General features: G+C 40.6%; 1 protein-coding gene across 1 annotated transcript in view; it reads right to left on the bottom strand.

The window, feature by feature from the left end:
* GK (glycerol kinase) overlaps positions 1-14,872 on the bottom strand; it is a gene marked incomplete at its 3' end in the record, with an annotated part of 36,940 nt that extends 22,068 nt beyond the window's left edge. The window contains 8 exon segments of the mRNA XM_081197835.1: positions 15-81; positions 1,460-1,569; positions 3,174-3,311; positions 4,749-4,828; positions 5,943-6,020; positions 6,656-6,762; positions 8,145-8,218; positions 14,383-14,872. Of these exon segments, the coding sequence (XP_081053961.1) occupies positions 15-81; positions 1,460-1,569; positions 3,174-3,311; positions 4,749-4,828; positions 5,943-6,020; positions 6,656-6,762; positions 8,145-8,218; positions 14,383-14,460 (732 nt within the window). The 5' untranslated portion in view covers positions 14,461-14,872.
* Positions 14,873-19,688: the final 4,816 nt, after the last annotated feature.

The raw sequence follows: 19,688 nt of genomic DNA, 5'->3' as shown, positions 1-19,688 counted from the left end.
AGTTGTATATATACCATCAATCCATAGATCTCTGAGGAACTCCGCACTTTGGGAAGTATTTCCATAGGAATTCCAAAAAATCTGGGAAGGAAACACAACATTTTCCAAAAGTTAATACAAAATTATTCATGGTTGTTAATTAAAAAGTTGAACTGGGGGTGGATGGAGAATATATGGGGCCCATAATGTTTGCCTCAAAACAAGAAATGTCCACTTAAATGCTTCTTCTGATTGGTTAAAACTGGAATCTGGTTTACCCCAAACTAAAACTTTGTGTGGCCAACAGAGGTCCCGCTTGAGCTTCTCCTTAGCTAATAAAGCTATTATTTGTTTAAAAATTGTTGCAAAGGTTTGCAAGCCCTTGTGATGTGTAGATGTAAATACTTCATGCATAACTCTCTTTTTTACTTATTCTGGAGCTTGATTTGACCTGAGCTTATGTGTGCATCTCTCCCAGCTCCAATGATCAGCTTCCCCATCGCTACAGGTGCCTCAAGAACGGTTAACAAACAGCCAGCAGTGACAATCTTATGTATACTACTAATAAACGACAATACTACTTTCACTTCTCAAAGGTTAAAGCAGAATTATTTGCTAGCTGTGATGTAGAAAAATGCCATTTAATTGTGAATAATTTCACAATTAAATCCAAATGTTCTCTCAGTTATGGAATGAACTGCTCCCATCAGGTTATCACAGAAAATCCATGAATGCATCTTTGGTTGTACCTAACCAATTGAAATTCCACACTCTCAAATTAAATTTTATTAAAGTGTGTTAAACACAGTGCGAAATGAATTTTTAAAAGTGAGTCAGTGTGAAATGAATTTTTAAAAGTGAGTCTTGTATAATTTGAGGAAGAAGAGAACATCAATTTTACTCAGTGGAGAGGAACCTGTGGCCCTGAAAATGTTGTTGGACTCCAACTTCCACCAGCCCCAACCAGCATAGTCAATGGCCAGGGATGATGGTAGATATAATCCAATAACATTTTGAGGCCTACCAGTTTAGAGTCTAGTGGTTAATTCAGATGAGATTTTATGCCCAATATTTTACAGCTATAGCATGATTTCTGCACAGAATTATGATGCATCTTGTGACCACCCACCATTTGCCAAGCTGGATTTGAACCTTTACCATAAGCAATAATGGCTGCAGAATCTATTGTGTACTAATCTTTCAAATACATACAGCTCCACGTGGATCCCCATTACAAAGGCAGAATCAGATAAACTCGTTGCTATTAAGCAACAACTTGTTCTTTAGTTTCAGAACACAGACCATTTAGAAGTTTTTCACATGTGACCCTGGAAAAACAACTATTAGGACCAAGTGCCACTCAGCTAATAGAATTTATTTCCAAGTAAACCTGCTTAGAAACCTGTACATCAGTATGGCTTTTTGAAGATGGTAAAAGCAAATCTAGGCACTGAAGCAGACGGACAGACATGTTACTTACTTGCAGAGTTCAGTATCCCATTCTAACGAATGAATGTTGAACAGCATTGTTCTACTGGCATTGGTTACATCAGTGCAATGAACACCTCCATTTTTTCCACCTGTCAAACTCTTAAATTAAAAAAAATAAAAATAAGCAAAGACAGATCAGTAAAACTAGAAGCTTGTCACTGCTTCCCTAGAAATGGAAGTTGGAAATCTGGTAGACCACTGTTCACTCTTACTATATTTAAAGAATTTGTTCAAGTATCCCCAATCTTTTCCTGCTCACAGGGCACATTCAGAAGTATAAGAAACAGTTATAATCACTGTAGAAAAAAACTAGTGATGCTTACCCTCCCCCCCAAAAACCCTCATTAAACTAAAATAAAATAGGGAGTGGCAGGGAGTACTGGTGGGCACCAAGGCTGCTTCTGAGGATGTCATGACCATTTGGGGTCCCCAGTATTTGGCTTTAATAGGAACAGTTATCATAATGTAGTATACACATGCAATAATAATACAGCAAGCCTTTCCTCAAAGGCAAATCTTTCTTCAAAGGCAAGAGCAAAAAGATCAAGGACTCACACACTTTATTGAAAACATCACAGAAAGGGGGCCTATATGACATTTGGAGTGAACAAACGCCCAGCGATTTCAGTTTTGCGTTTAGTTCTAACTGTTATACATCACAGTCCAGGCTAAATTTCATTTTTATTACACAATGATTGATCCCACCAGTCACTTCTACTAATATTGGACATATAAAAATTATTGACTATACTCTGGTTGAAGTTACTCTCCATCTGGGAGGGGGAAAAACATAGTTCACCAACTTGGTCTTTCCACCCAACTTTACTTACAAACTCTCTAGCCAGAGAAAATGTTTTGAAAGCCCTTCAATATTATTTTAAGGAAAACAATGTAGATAACACAGCTACCCCTTTTCTCTGGGACACAATGAAGGTGGTCATTAGAACTCCCATTTTTAATGGCTGCAATGCTTTTGAAAACTCCTGCTTCTAGGACTGGAATATTACTCTTATGCAAGATCTTAGAGGTTTATGCACATGTTCACTCTCCACGTGTTCAATGAATGCATGAGAGAGAAGCAGGATCACACCCACTGTCCATTCCTCCCTCATTCCCTGGCATGGCTACAAATTCAGCATTCATGTGACAGAGTATGATTCACATGATCAAGAAGCCTAACTGGCCAAAGTTCCCTTTTAAGCGCAGGAGCCGTAAATACTTTAGTATCCTTTCATCCTTACGTCAGACATGCATCTGCTAGATGTGTGTGGCTAGGCATGCACAATCCCACTGTATTCACTGAATGCATGGAAGGGTAGCAGCCATGATCCCTTGGATTATTCGTATCTGACACACACTATTTATATTTATTTTTATTCAATTTATATACCGCCCTTCACCAAAAGATCTCAGGGCAGTTCACAAAATAAAACATTAACGCCATGATACTTCATGAGACAAGCGAGGGGAAGGTGAGTACTTAAAACCTGTTGACCATAACTGATGTGTGCCCATTTTATTCAGGTGCATTATATTCTGCTGCAAATAATGTTGGAGGCAGATTATATAGGCACATGTATGATTCTGATGAGGTGGCAGTGAAAACTGATTTCCTGTTTAGAAAATGTTGAATGTTCTTTGATTAAAATTGAGAAAGTATAAAGCAAAAGAAGTTGATTGCTATATAGCCTATTGAGACATACCCATATTAGCCATGTGTCAATGGTACCAAACAGAGCTCGCCTCTCCTGAACTGCTTGCCTGACCTCCTTCACATTGTCCAAAAGCCAGCAAAGTTTCACAGCACTGAAATACGTGCTAAGTGGGAGGCCTGTCTTATTCTGCAAAAAATGAAAGATTTTCAGAACATAAAGGAGAAACACCAGCAATAAAAATGACAAAAGGTTCATCTGTAGTAGAAGCACAATAAAAGGGTCATTAGCATCAGTCACTCTCTAGTATTGTAAACCCTACGTGTACCAAAATCCAACATGATCAAAGATCAAGAGAACAGGTAGTTTGAAGACTTGCCACGTAGCAAAACAGACAGAAAGATATTCTAAAGGTCATGTTTTATACAGGTTATCTGTCTGTGTTTGGAAAGCAAATAATGATGGAGGCAATCAGAAAGAAAGAACTCCTGCATTATACAGTGGAAGCTTTCAAAGCAAATAGGTTAAGAGGCTGTTTTACTCATATGTTCCTAAATAATTTTATTTTGGCAATGTCTAGGAAATATGCTAACACTGAGGGGCAATTTCTGTGTAGCTTGGAATAGATGAATTGACAGTGAAGTCGTTAAATAACCTCTTGCATCATAATCTATTTCTATGAAAATTTAGGTAGTTTCAAATTCTTAGTAAATAAGGAATGCTTGCTATCCTACTTGTTCCTAACTTCACACATAGGAGGAATAATTTAACCCTTCTTACAAGTGATTACACATATACTTCCTTCAGCTTTTAAAAACATGCTTTCTGCTCTCCTTTCTCAGTATTCTCAAGGAAAATTATTCTTACTCTTATATACTGTATTAAATTTGTATACTGCCCTTACCTGGAGATCTCAGGGCAGTTCACAACATAAAAAACAAGACACTCCCCCCCCACACACCATGTGCAAGCCAATAAACCTGCCTTGCACAAACACATTTAAAAGAGTATAGGATGTTAATCAGTCAAATGCCTGGTTGAAGAGGAATGTTTTCATCTGGCAACTAAAGGTGTGTAATGAAGGTGTCAGCCGAACCTCCTTGGGAAGAGCATTCCACAAACTGGGATCCACTGCAGAAAAGGCCCGTTCTTGTGTTACCACCTTCTGGACCCATCACAAAGGAGGCATATGAAGAAGGGCTTCAGATGATGATCACAGGATTGGAGTAGGTTCATATGGAGAGAGACAGTCCTTGTGGTATTGTGGTCCTGAGCTGTTTAAGGCTTTGTAGGTCAAAACCAGCAATTCAAATGGGGCCCAGAAACTAACTGGCAGCCAGTACAGTCAGGCCAGGATTGGTATAATATGCTCAAACCATCTTGGCCAGGTGAGCAACCCGGCTGCTGAATTCTGCACCTGCTGATGTTTCTGATCCATCTTCAGAGCCAGATATAACGCATTGCAGTAATCTAACCAAGAGGTTACTAGAGCATTGACAACAGTAGTTAGGCTATCCCTGTGCTACGATAACCTACACTGTATTCACTACAAAACAAGTACAATGTGTTAAAATCTCACATCAACACATCACTTCCCTATATTGTTAAAAAAGCAAGAGATTTTACCTTAAAAAAGGATTTATTGTGCCCTGGAATTTTTTTAAGCAGTCGCTCAACAGTAGACTGGGTTCTTAGGTCAAGCCACACTATAATACAAACACAAACATAAGTGATAGGGTTATGTTACTGAAAATTTCAGTAATTCAGGCTTCCACCACAGAGAAGTTATTATCCAAATAACTTCTACACACCGAGCAGAGCTTGTGTGTTCTGGCATTTCTCCCATGGAAGCAGAAAAATGTTTTTAAATTTGGGGGGGGGGGGGTTGCTTCATTACGGACTGTGTTATCCTCTCCCTTTCATCAAGTAGTATAGATGAGTAAGTACTGCTACATAAACAGTGTTTTGACCCCCCTTGTCATAGCTTTTAAGGTTTTTAAAAATCTGCCTTTCATGAAAGGATTCATGAAAGTGCAATTATAATATAATTAGAATCAACCCAGGCTTGCAAATATGTGAGCAAAAGTCCTCACATATTAAGTGTTAAATGTTCTGGCACACGCAGACCACTTGAACAATAAATAATAACAGTATCCCTTCCTGGGGATAATTCTTGCTTGTTGCAGGCAACATGGTACTGTGAAGTGGTTAACAAGCTGACATCACTTAAATCGAGTAAGACATTTAAAATGTGTTTCCCTCTTATTATAGAGCTAATACAACTAAAAGCATGTGATATGCACCACAATGATACAACATTCTACAAGAACCAAATACAGTTTAACAGGCTATTTGTTAGAAATATTTAGATCAATCAGGTGAATGAATAACAGTTAACAAAAGGCTAATGCCATTCAGACCCAAAGCTGATGCCTCCCCCCCCCCCTATGTATACTGAGATGAAAAAGACATAGGGTTGTGTTCAATGCTGCTGTTCAGCTGGAACAACAGACTTCCAGTTGCGAAACAAAACCTCCAACCTCTCCCCTGAAGCCCCAATGTGGACTCTAAAAACCTGCTACAGAGGACTGGGGAACCCTCTGTAGAAAATTTCATGGGTGTACAGAGAGAGAAGAGGAAGGGGAAGTCCTGTTGTGCAAGTAGATTACTGCTTGCGCCGTGTTAGATACAACTCACTCATAGGCTTGGATTCCAAGATAAATTAGCTCCAGGAAGTTCACTATACTCCATTATAAATAAATAAAATGATTAGCACATAGTCAAGTGGAAAACTACATCCCTATTAAAAAAAATACTTACCTAGAGCATTATAGAGAGGCTCTCCAGTTCGTTTGTCCCAAACCACAGTTGTCTCTCTCTGATTGCAGACCCCAACAGCTTAAAAACAGAATGAAATTTTAACATTTGCTGGATTTGACATGGCATACTTCATCCTTTAGAAATATTTCAATACTTTCCATAATTTCTATTGTATAAACACTTTCCCTGTTAATTCCACACACACACCCCTAAATACAATTTACTCACAGAATAAAGATACTGGTTAGGATCCAGAGAAACTATGTTTTCACAAAGTGTTCCTGTGCACACATTTGGCAGAGGGGCAAGATAATTTACCAGAACTTGCTTTCAGCAGCAGCCCTTTGCACCAAATAAAATGCTACACTGGGCAATCCCTTAATCTGGGGTGGGGGAGAAATAAAGAAGGCAGGCTGCCTTCTGGAAGGGATGGCTGAAATCCCTGTGCAAGAGACCACACACTTCCCTTGGGTTTCTAGAACAGCATTGCACAAACCGCAACCTATTTATTGCCTCATTTCCAACTTATCCCATCTTATGAAAGGAAACTCTGACAAAATAACAACACACCAATAAGCTACACTCCAGAAACATCTTGCATTGGCTTTAATAGTTTAACATATCAGTTTTATTCCTAAAGAAAAGTTCAGAAATGTGCCCTTTCTGACCACTGCTTCAAAAAATGATTATTTTTATGAAAATGTGGGTAATACCTTTTATACTGGCAATGTCCACATTCAGTTGTTTCAGTTTCTCACATGTTTTTTCAACACATTCATAGACAGATTGTAGTATTTCCTTTGGATCTTGTTCTACCCACCTTGAACAGATAAGATAAACATAGAGAAGAGAAGCATAGAGAAAACCAAGGTTAGTATCAGAAATCTATATTTTGCATCTGGCATTATGTACACAAATATCATGAAATCTCATCTGTTTCCTCCAACACAGGGTTTCCCAAACGAGTCTCCAGCTGTTGTTGGATTACAACTCCCATCATATCTAACCAGCAGGACCTGTGGTCAGAGATGGTGGGAACTGTAGTCCAAAAACAGCTGGAGACCCAAGTTTGGGAAACTCTGCTACCAATGCATTAGAAATGAATGACAATTTACTAACATCATTTCCTTTCTTTCTTTCTTTTTAAATATTTATTGAGATTTTCAAAAAATTACAAAAAAAGAAAGAAAGATACAAAATAAAAATAGTTAAAAACAATTCAGTCTTTCCATCACATATTTTCATTTGCCTATTTCCCGGACCTCCTCACGCCTCCCTTTTCTGTATTCCAATTCAAATTTTTAATTCAGCAAAACATCATACTAACATCATTTTCAATTAGTACCAACCAGTTTGTCACGAAGCAGAATCTAGTGGATTTTTAACATTACTGTAATTCCTCTTACCATAAAATTGTTAAGAAGCAGAAAAGAAGAGAGAGCTGATGAGCTCGTACGTCAAAGGCAAACGAGATTGGCTGCTACTTTTCCAACTTAAAAAAATGTTGTGCAAGGCTAACAAACACCCAGTGCCACTTCTGTTCACCTGATCTCTGGTTGGTTATGGTGCTACTACTTACTGGGAGGTGTTGGGAGAGGGGAGTGAGATAGTAGAGTGGTTGGTGTAGCACAAATGCACCAGCGCCACCTACCCCATCCTCTTCCGCAGCAACACAACTCCAGCCCAACACCCACTACTGAGGCTAACTATTGATTAAAAACAAATACAGTAACAAAGACAAACAGAAAAGTATATTACATTATTGCAATGACTTCCATCTTCCAAACTTTGCCTCATATGCCTACAAACCATTTCACTGGCTTAAGTAGGAACATGTAGGCTTGGCTCCATAGACATGTGAATGAAACACCACCCAAGAAACAGGTCTTTCCCATCTCCTACTCCTCACTACAGCCCCCTGTGGTCTCCAGTGTACTTCTGAAAGGCATGGAGTGGATAGCTGCAGTCAGAGAGAGCAATGGACATAAATTAACAGGGGCATAGCAAAGTGAAGAGTGGAAGTGACTTTCTGCTCGTGTAGTTTAAAGTTTAACAATATCACACTATGGCTGCTGTCTTAACCCCAATTACCTGGGAGAAAGCTCTATTGAATTCAATGGGACTTACTTCCAAGTAGATATGGTTAGGATTGCAGCCTGAATGACAAGCGGTCAAGTATGCAAAGAAAAAATGATACTCTACCCTTCTTTGGGGAATTTCTGTTGGATTTCTACTTGGTGGTAACTCAACAGCTCAGCTGTTTTTGCATTAAAGACCTGTAATGCATAAAAGAACACCAAACCAGTTTGTAAAAACATAATTAGAGGGAGAGGCAGACAAAGAATCTTGGCACCCGCCTCTCGAACAGTTACTTGGAAACATGTTTCAGGGATGACAGTAGCATTCAGAAGTTAACTCCCTTAACAAAGACTATATTATACATAACAGAAAATTGTCAAAGAGCAAAATGATGCAAGAAATACTTGCTTAACTCTAGAAGAGGCCACTAAACCACATGTTACAGGAACCTGAAGGTTTTTTTTTATTTTTATTTTTTAAATAAGTTGGAAGCAGAGACTTCTGGACCATGAGTTATATTATGGCTTTTGCAACCATATGGCTCAATTTTGCAATGATAGGAAAGGTTAATCATCCATGGAGACAAAGGGAGCAGCAGTTTCTGGAGCCTCCCTTTGAAAGGATTACTGTCAAAAAGATAGGTAGATTAAGGAAACCGCCCTGAAAGTCTGAGTCACCATTAAAAAGCAGGGTGAAGAGTCAAATTGCTTTTTTTAAAAAAACCCACTAAGGTACATATACAGGAATATAATATAATTATCTATTTACTATAGTGGTGCTGAACTTTATCACAATATAATAATCTCCATTTGTTTTAAGATTTTAGAGATCAAATAATTTCTATATTTATACTGTTAAGTGACATTGAAGATAAAAATGTTGAAATCAACGGTTAGACATAATTGATTATTCTTTCCCAAAGTACATATTTATTCATCTAAATAAACTACTAACCTATATAAATCACAAACTCACTCAAGTGTCCAAATAATTATGCTTTCTATGCAGTTTCTAACGTGTTATGAAAATCCAAAAGACATCAAATCACTTCAAAACATCAAGAAGGTTGCATGTTCATGCCAATTCTGAAATTATGTTCCTTATCTTCTGCTTTTACATAAGAAGAAGAAGAGTTTGGATTTGATATCCTGCTTTATCGCTACCCGAAGGAGTCTCAAAGCGGCTAACATTCTCCTTTCCCTTCCTCCCCCGCAACAAACACTCTGTGAGGTGAGTGGGGCTGAGAGACTTCAGAGAAGTGTGACTAGCCCAAGGTCACCCAGCAGCTGCATGTGGAGGAGCAGAGATGCGAACCCAGTTCACCAGATTACGAGCCTACCTTCTAACATCTGTGATGTTAATTTTATCCTGAAAACAGCCTCTCTGAGATCTCTGCCTTCAACAGCAACTTTTGCTGAATTGTTAACTGAAACACAGTTTACTGTAGCCCTAACCATTCAGGCTAACCTTACTTGCTTTACAGTAAGAGGGCAAAAGTACTTAATCCTTTTCAACTCACTCCAGATAGCTGAGTAAAGAAGTTGATTAAGAGTAACATCAATCACAATAAAAATCCAAATCTGATAGAGGTATCTAGGACATGCACATATATCTGTGAGCGCATACATCTCTTTGATTTCTAACTACAGGTATAAGAATTTTTCAATACAAATTAAATGGTAATCATAATTTGATTACAAATAATAAGAGAAAGGCGATGATAGCTATATAAAAATCACTGGCCATTACAGTAAGAGTAGAGGTAGAGTGTAATGCTGCCACTTAAAATGTTTGTCTAGACAAACATGTCGAAATGTTTCTTGTCTCAGAAACTACTGAGTAATTTCAAGTGAAAATTACACTGTGTTTCCCCCACATATTTACAAGCAGTATGACAAAATTTGTTTGCTGATGAAAACAGCACAGCATGGAATATTGTTCGCCATTACTTCTAATGCTCTCTGTGATAAACATACAGTGGTACCTCTTGTTACAAACTTAATTCATTCCAGAGGTCCGTTCTTAACCTGAAACCGTTCTTAACCTGGGGTACCACTTTAGCTAATGGGGCCTCCCGCTGCTGCCGCCGCACGATTTCTGTTCTCATCCTGGGGCAAAGTTCTTATCCCGAGGTACTATTTCCGGGTTAGCAGAGTCTGTAACCCGAAGTGTTTGTAACCCGAGGTGTTTGTAACCAGAAGTACCACTGTACTCCTGCAGCTACTTAAAATCCTCCAAACTTTATTGAGGAGGGTGAGACACCTAAAGGAAAAAGAACACAATCGGAAACATTTGCAGCTAGAAACTATGCTTAATTCATCTGATCAAAACCAGTCCTCCTTTCATAAATGAAATTGGTGAACCATTGCTGGTATGGTTGTTTCATATCAAATCAGGACAGCGTGGCTTGTGAAACACATATAGCTTCTGAATAGTTTAATAAGAATGGTGCTGGAAGTGGATCATTTAAAACAGGCCATTATCTTTAGTGAACTCTGAATCACTGCAGGGCTAGGGCAGCTAGGGCTGCAATTCTAAACACCAGTGGTTTTCAACCAGTGTGCTATGGCACTCTGGTGTGCCTTGAATGATGGTCAGGGGTGCCGCGGACAACACTGTCACTCTTTCCTTCCCTCCCTCCTCTGATGCCCTCTTGCACCTTTGCCTTCCAAAGCCTTGCACAGCTGTTTATTGCAGCAACCCTGGCTATAATCTCTGCAGGTGAATGCTGCCTCTGAGAGGCACCTCTCTTTTGGGGGGCAGCTCAGTGACCAGGGATGGTAGCAGCTGCTGCCTGGAGGACTCCCAAAGAGAGGGGAGAGGAGACAAGGCCTCCACAAGGGAGGGTGTTTGAAAAAGGGGTGACATAACTGGGCTCCTGAGCCCCACAGGGGTACCACAGAAGGAATGTTGTTGGTTAAGGGAGCCATGGACTCAAAAAGGTTGAAAACTTCTGCTATACAGCAATGGTGGCTAATCTATAGTCCTCTATGTGTTGCTGGATTCCAGCCCCAACCATCCATGGCCATTGGCTGGACCAAGAACATCTTAAGAGTCACAGGTTAACCACCTTTTGTACTCAGTGGACTGACCTCAATAATGCTTCCTTCTGAAATGCAGAGAATAGCACAGGAGGGCCTCAGGCAGCTCCTGCTATCAAAAGACTAAAGGGAGTTCTTCCTGAAATTCAACTCCTGTTGGCCCATTAAAAGAAACATCCTGTACTTTTGTGTCATCTAGCAAATAGTCTCAAGGAAGTGTGAACTATTTGTGAAAGATTTTCTGTTTCATTTAAATATTCTCTACCAAATCTTTTATTCTAAATTTGGATTTGCTTTTCAGTTAATGTAACTATGTAGTTCAAAGGTGAGGATCAACAGAGGCAAGTTTAGGAATGCTTCTAAGAGGAAGATGCTTCCAAAGTACTCAAACAGTTGTTAATCATTGCCTTGGGGTTCGTTGAACTTACTTTACTCTAATTCTAGACTATTAACTCTTTCATATAAGAGAAGCGTGTGCTGCACCTTGTACCAAGACCATTACTTCTTTTTCAGGAAGATGTTTTATAACAATATATACACAGGAGTTGTATACATAAAAAACATAAAAACTCAATTCCAATATAAAACCAATGGATGAAGTTTAAAAACATATTTTTCTATACTTTATTTTGTTCAGAAGAAGGATAGATTAAGCCATGTTCCTTCTGGGGTAGTTTGTCTACCTTCTGTCCTGCACTCAGCTCTCACCTGTAGCTACTAGAAACTGTCAGCATGTGACAGCAGTCACACCCTGGGCATGACTTCGACTTGCCGGCTAAACCAGGTGAAGGTAGGCAATGGGTCTCAAACCCTTGGTGAGTTAGGGACTTTTCCTGCATGCAAATATAGACTTTTGCAGATTGACCGGACAAGACCAATAGTGGGTCTAATGGCCAAGAAGGCGACAAACATTCATCTGCCTATCTCCTTCTGAGCCTAATTTAAACTACTGATTTTGGCCTTAAAACCCAAAATGGGTTGGGACTAAGATAACTGGAGGATCACCTGCAGCTGTATGAGCTTGCTCAAGCTTTAAGACCAGCTTCTGAGGTACTGCTCTCTGGTCCATCAATAAGAGATGTCAGCTTGGGTACCAAGCACTTTCCTTTCCACACTCGTAGAAATAATTGTGGCCCTATCATTGTTTATTTTCAACAGAATTCTTAAAGTCATTTAATTTCAGTCTGTGTTCTATTAATAGCTGTGTTCTGATGAAGTATCACTGCTCACTGTAAATGGGGTATAATATGGATTTTAATTTGACGGTGCTGATTTTGTCTATCATGTTCTGTAGTTTTCTATACACTGCCTTAGAAGAGCACTAAATCCTGAAAGGCAGGTTGTAAATTTATTAATAAACAAACAAAACATAAAAGAAGTATCAATCCCATGGCTGGCTTGATGTTTCAGGACAAGCACATACTTGGTATAATCCTGATATGATATTGCAGGGTTGCATTTACCCCTCAGAATACAGCATATGCTTTCATAGTGTCTATGGAAACACGTTCATGGAATTTTATATGCAATTCATAGAAATTTGCAGGTTCAATGGTGTCCCAGAATGGGCTCTTAAAATGTGCTGTATATGCACACAAAGTTAGTACCAAATCTGGCAGCCTGTTACTCTGATACAGGCAAGCAAAATGATGTTCAAAAGAACATAAAACAGTGACAAATACACTCTTGTACTTCATGCCAAACTGGAAGCAGAATGCATGAAAATCCTACCAAAGCAATTTAAAACTCTGGTGCAGAATTAGTACTTTTTTGGTACATTTATAAACTACAATTGTTTTAATGGTATGATACACATCCCCCTTATCTATGATGTGATTCCACTTCAGCAATAAACTCTTGACTTCAACTGTGCCTGAAATCTATTTCAACCTTATTTGTTTTCATAATATTTGTTAAAACAGATTCCTGGACTTTAGCCAGATCCTCTATGAATGTTTGCCCAGTTTAAAAAGCAAAGAAAGAAAAGAAAAAAGTTGGGTGAAGAGAATGCTTAAAGAACAAGAGAGAACGTCCAGACCAATATTATTATTATTATTATTATTATTATTATTATTATTATTATTACTAAAAATAATGATTTAACTCTTAAATCTGGTGAAAACCTTATTATACAAAATCGCCTGCCCTATACAAGTACAGTCTGCGTGAAAAACACAAACAAGATTTTACCTTATATACAAAACAATATTTAGAAATGTTTGTGTTTCCAAATTCAGAGGGACATTCCCAAGTTTGCACAGCACCACAGTTGCAAAACTGGATTAAGCAGGATACAAACTGTGCATGAGTGAAGTATGAGATGACATTTCTTGCCTGCCAGCCATTTTTTATTTCACTGTCCTCAGCTTTGAGGTTCACGGTAGGGTACCATAGTTCTGACAAATGCAACTACCTGTAGTGCATACTGATCTCTGGATGAAGCAGTGGCACCTGTTTCCGAGGCTTCATTCACACTGGAATTGCCCAGAATCCAAGCTAAACTTTTTAGTACAACACTAATAATGCAAGAAACGGGAATAACAATGTTAGAAGTTGTTACCAGATTCTACTCATCTTTTTTCTTCCTATATAAACTTTTCCATCCACCAACCTATGAGTTTACATGCTACAGGTGATGTAGCGTAGACAGCAAATGGATGATGCACTGTGGCTTGTAGGATAAGAAACGCCAGCAGCGTAAAAGAAAGCTCTCACGCCTGCTTCCATCCATCACACCCTAGATCAGAGGACTGAGTGGAAACTCCCTTTCTCTCATACTGCCCAGCATGACAAGGAAAAAGGCAGAACAGTTAAGGGGATAAAGTGAGAAAAGGGCTTTATGTCAGACTGCTCTCTATTCCAGGAGAAGCCAATATCCCCTTCTCCAATTACCCCTGGGGACACACACAAACAAAAACCAAAGCCAACACCAGCAGCCCTATATGTAAAGACAGAGAGGTAGAAGAGGCATTGATCATTTGCTCTTAGATGTGTTTCATTCGTAGCAAAATAATGAGTTTGTTTGCTTTTTAAGCCCTGGGGCTCGTACGGGTCTCGAAACGCAACCCTCTGACCCTGAAGCTTCCCCAGAGTGGGGAGGCATCCTCTTTTAAGGCGCTTTTAGCTGACCAAGGGCATTTTCCCCTATTCTCCCTCCGCGAGCCTGGGCAAGGGGAGACCTCGCTTGGCACCTGCCCAGCCCCTCTTAGCAGCCTCCGTCCTCCACGCTCCCACCAAGGGCAACCACGCCGCCGCCGCCTCCTGTCACTCCATCATCCCCCTCCGTCCCCGGAGGCGGCCGCTCGCCGGCTTGCGCTTACCAGGAAGCGCGTGGAGCTGGTCCCTTGATCGATGGCCCCAACCAGCGGGCCCATCGCCCCACCCCGGGCCTCTGCCATGGGCAGGCTCCGTCCGCGCGCGCGACCCCGGCCCGTCTCCTAGGCGACCCTGTCACCCGCCACGGCGAGGGCGGGCGGGAGCGAGAGTGACAGAAGACTGACACTCCCGAGCCGGCGCCCTCCGCTCTTGAGAGCGGCGCGTGGCTTCCCGGATCAGAGGCTGGAGGCGGGGAAGGGGGCGCTGGCCCGACGCGCTGCCGCTCAGCCGCCAATCAGCGAGCCGGGAGGAGGAGGAGGGCAGGGCGGGCTTATTTCCCCCCCCCCCCACAGGAAGCGGCCCAATGCATCGGGAATGGGGGCCGCTGAGCTAGCCGGTCACGTGCACTGGGCCTCTGACGTGAACTGGAGGCTCTTCGGCCTTCAGCTCCACTGGCTCGCCGCCTGCTGCTTGCTGTTGCGGCCGCCGCCGCTCCCTCCCCGGGCAGAGGCGGCGGTGGATTGTGACGGCGTTGGTGGTGCAAGAGCCTCTTGCCTTGCGCAAGCGCTTAGAACGCCGCGAGCGGCCTCCTCCCGGCGCTCTCTTCCCCGCTTGTCGCCTGCCTCTGAAGTGCCAGGTGGCTAACAGAACCGGAGTCCCGTCCGGGAAAGAGGAATCCCTCCCCCTCCCCCACCAGTCACCTGCGCGCAAGGTTTCCTCAGAAGTGCGCTGAGTCAGTGCGCACCTGCGCAATCTCGCACGAACAGGCCTGGGAAGTAGGCACCATCGACCTGGCGCTTCATTTCAAGGCAGGCACACATAGGGTTCAGTGCCGGATTTACCTATAAGCTAAAGAAGCTGTAGCTTAGGGCCCCACACTCATGGGGCCCCCCTTTTTTTTAAAGGAAAACAACCACTGGATGTACATTTCCAAAATATAAGATAAAAAACAAATAAAATAAATCCTACATACAGCAACAGTGTTTTATTTGTTATATGCAAATAGATTTAGATACCTATTAGGTCCATAAATCGCCTTATAGCATATATTCAACACAAAAAACAGCGACAATTTGTTGTTGACAAAGGACAGCTGGACATATAAAGGGCCCCATTACCTTCAGTAGCTTCAAACCTAAATCCAGCCCTGGCTGCACTGTAATTGCTGGGGAGTCACCCTCACCCTGTTAGCTTGGTGGGGGGCAAAAACAGCTATACTGTGGCAGGGGGTGGTATGTCATGCCTTTGGCCTTGCGGGATAAAGCTATTTCTTCCTTACGAAGTGAAAAGCAGCAGCAAGACACATTAGGAGAAGATAAGTGTTTTTTAAACTTGCTGCCTAAAAGAGAAATGGTGCGAAGTGCTATTTCTGAGGGGTGCTACTTACAGCATGGGGCAGTCACAGAAAAGATCCTGTCATCAGCCACACACAGCACAGCTCATTTCTGAAGACAAGGACCCAGGCTTCATAATCATATCACATATATAGCATGGATCCCCCAGCAACTTAGAAGCCATCACTGGCACATTAAAAGAGGGCAATCTACCAACTTTCTGTGGGGCTTGCTCTCAGCCCCAGAGAAGACGCCACTCTGAACTCAATGGGCTTGCTTCTGGATTTATTTCTGGATTTACTTTCTATAATTTATATTCAGCCTTCAATCATGGAACCCAAGGTGGTATGCATGTGGTCTAGGAAAACCTGATTAGTTGGATAATCAAGTTGGTTGCATCATGTGCTTTCAGATCATACCCCGTAACATGGATTGCACTAAAAGCAGTCTGGTAGGGTGGTTAAGAAATTAGTTCTGTTGCACCATTCCAGAGAGAATAAATGTCCCCGTAGCAAGTCACTGCAGATTACTTTTAGTGCTAAGAAAAAGAGTGTCAATGGCACATTCTTAATAGCCTGAAAGTTTTCTTGAGGTTATTTTGCATAAGTACAGCAAAGCAGTCAAAACATTTAAGACACTGTGTTAATGAGACTCCACATTGCAAAGAAGAGATACTAGAGTTAATTTTGGTTGGAATTAATATTGAAAACCAAGCTATCCATAGAAATAAAAGGTGTGGCTTTCTACTCTGTTGCTTTGTTTAAAAAAGGGTTGTGATGAGGTCAGCTGTGTGGGTTAATGAACACAGACAATAGGCCTTTTTGTTCGTTTTCAAGGAACACAGAAGTGCAATCAAAAGCTGAGATGTTTAAACAAATAGTGTTCATGGCTGAACAGGTTTCTTCTATTAATATTTTGGACTGCAGCAAAAAAGAATTTCTGGTAGTTAGACTGGGCAACACGCTGCTGGTGTTAGGATACTGCATGGTTTTCTGATGTCAATTTATTTTGTTTTCCTTCCAAACCAGGAAATATATGACTTAGAATTTAAACAACTTCTTCTTCTTCTTCTTCTTCTTCTTCTTCTTCTTCTTCTTCTTCTTCTTCTTCTTCTTCTTCTTCTTCTTCCAGCAGTGTGTTTACACCCCTGAACCTTTTATGATTTTTTAATTTAAAAAATAGCAACACTAGCAAAGGAATTTATTGTATTTTTTCATAGTTTATTTATTAATTAAATTTATATTCCCCCTTCCTCCCAAAGGAGCCCAGGGCTTTGCACTTGGACTTTAGAAAGAAAAAAGGTAGTCATTGTAAGAAAAGACTTATTTTTTATCTTCGTTTTTTATCTTCAGGGAACTCTTTTCCCAGTAATGCTTCAGAGGAACCTCAACACATATATAAATGGAATATCCTAGATACAGATGACTTCTGGAAAAGTGGAGCTTTAACCCTCTCCTTTCCCTATACCTGGACTTGAACTACACTAATAAAGAAGCAACATTTTATACATGTCAAGAGTGTTATGCAGGACTAATGCTGGGGGTTGAGGATGCAGGCCTGTTACACAAATTTGCATTATGCTGGTTTATATGTACAGATATTTCTGGGGAAATTAAGATGGCAGGTGGTTTGGGTCTCATCAGCATTTTGCTTTGCAGTGTATCATCTGTCCTGTGAGCAAAGTAAAAATAACAATAATGGGAGGACAAAAGTCATGAGATCCTGGACTCAGTATGAAAGATCCAGGGCTTGGGCTCCCTAAACCACCCATAACAATGCCCCTGGTATCACAGTCCCCTCCAATGAGAAGCATAAACCATTCTTTACGTAACCATTACTTCCGTGTAAAAAGCTCATGGAAAGACTTCTATCCAAAGGTAAGTTGCAGCCTCTCTCATTTATAAATTAAGTATACCAGAAAGAATTACACTGACTGCTAATTAAAGTTCCAGGCTAAATTCAAGGTGCTGAGACAGGCGTACAAAGCCCTATACAGGTTGAGATACCTAAAATATCATCTCATTCCTTATATGCCTAACTGATCACTCCACAGGAGAGGGCCACCTGCAGATACCATCTTATCAAAAGGTCCATTCTGAATAATGTCACTGTTGGGCCTTTAGTGTGGCCGCATCGCTTCCTGAGGGGGGTGGCCCTGCCACTGCTGCAGATGATTAGAAACAAAATTATGTACCCACACAAACAACAAAACCAAAAAGAATACCTAATTTTTCCTCAGAAATGTTTATCTATATTCTTATTCTGCAGTAGAACACTCTTAGTTTGAAGCTACTACTCTAATGTACAAAGATGTGCAGAGCAATAAAAGGGAAAGCACTCTTTATTAAAATACTTTTCGGCCAGGCATTTGGCCTGTCCAGTTGTTAATTTTAATCTCTCTAATATGTTAATTATGACCTTAGGGTAAAGTGTGTGCAATAAGTTGTAATAATAAATAAAATAATAAATAATCAAAAGTGTTTTATTGCTGCCTCTCTCTGTTATTATTGATTATTTTGTATTCTATTGCTGTTGTAATACATTTATTACACTGTAAAGACACCTTGTACAATTTGTAATGGAATGGCAAGATAACAATACTTTTTATAAACAAATCCACAAACTAGAAGTCAGTTAATGAACATTTGATTTTGATATTGAACCTCCAGTACAGTATTGGGGATGGGCACAGTGCATTGAGGTGAGGGAGAATTCACAACGCTATGCAGGGCTCGTATGCTCTTGGATGTGTGCAATTTGTTATAATTGTGGTGAGTACAGGCAGTACAGTACAATTCCCAAAATTAAATGGAATTGTTCATACAGGAAGCCACCTAAGGTTTGTTCAGTTATGCTCTCATTTGTCTTAACTAAAGATAAGAGCTTGATAGCAGCTACAGATCGTCAGCAAAAAAGATCCCATTTTTAGTCAATCATATCCTTGCATATTTCAGCTCTGTGTCAACCATATAAAATGTGGCAGAATGAAATACGGTAATTATTAGGGGGAAAACTGCATAGTTGTTATAACTAAAATGTGTCTTTTGGGGAGTAGGTGCAGAAACCTCATTAGTAAATGTGCTGTGATATATGAGAAGTCTTTACATTATGGAATGCTGAAAGAGACATATTTTCAAAATACTTTGGTTCATAACCAAGATGATGTTTCTTTGTAAATCTTTCTTGTCCTTTTGTTGGGTGAAATTACATAGCCTTTAACAGCTATACTGCTTTTAGCTGTGACTAAGATACCCAGCTAAGAAAAATGGTTCTCATGTCCAGGAAGTGGGAAACTGGCTTGCCCTGGATGGAAGCTGCACTCCCCTGGAAGGAGCAGGTTCACAGTGGGGGTGCTCCTGGCTTCAGCACTCTCACTGGGGGCTCAGGTGGCCTCCTTCCCTACAGCCCCCCTCTGGTGCAGAGATTGGCAGAGCGTGCCCCTTAAGTAGTTCCTCTATGGACTCAGGAGGTCACAGCATGGGAGAGGGCATTCTCTGTGGTGGCCCCTAAGTTGTGGAACTCCCCCCCCCCGCCACTGATGTGCAGCTGGCACCTTCATTGTTTAGCTTCTGGTGAATACTAAACATGCACCTCTTTACCCTGGCTTTTGATCCCTGAGGTGTATATTTTTAGGACCCACCTTCTTTTTGTGATAGTAAGTTGTTTTAAACATTTTTTAATATTCTGTTTTAGTGTGGTAACCTGTCCAGAGACCTTAGGATGAAGAGCAGGAATAATAATAATAATAATAATAATAATAATAATAATAATAATAATAATAATAATATAACAACAACAACAGTCATTAGCTCTGGTTAGAGAACAAAACAAGATTTCTTGTTTGTAGTGCAGAGGTTTGTGGAAAGGGATGAAATGCAATCCTCTTATCCAGTCAACCTTGCACTGGCCAATCATAGTGAGTCAGTTATGGATATGAATGAAATTCTTGTGTATTAGAAGAGGGAAAACTTGGTTGG

Source organism: Podarcis bocagei (assembly GCF_964188305.1).
Source record: "Podarcis bocagei genome assembly, chromosome: 6".
Lineage (NCBI taxonomy): Eukaryota > Metazoa > Chordata > Lepidosauria > Squamata > Lacertidae > Podarcis > Podarcis bocagei.
This window is presented reverse-complemented; position numbering and strand designations above follow the sequence as displayed.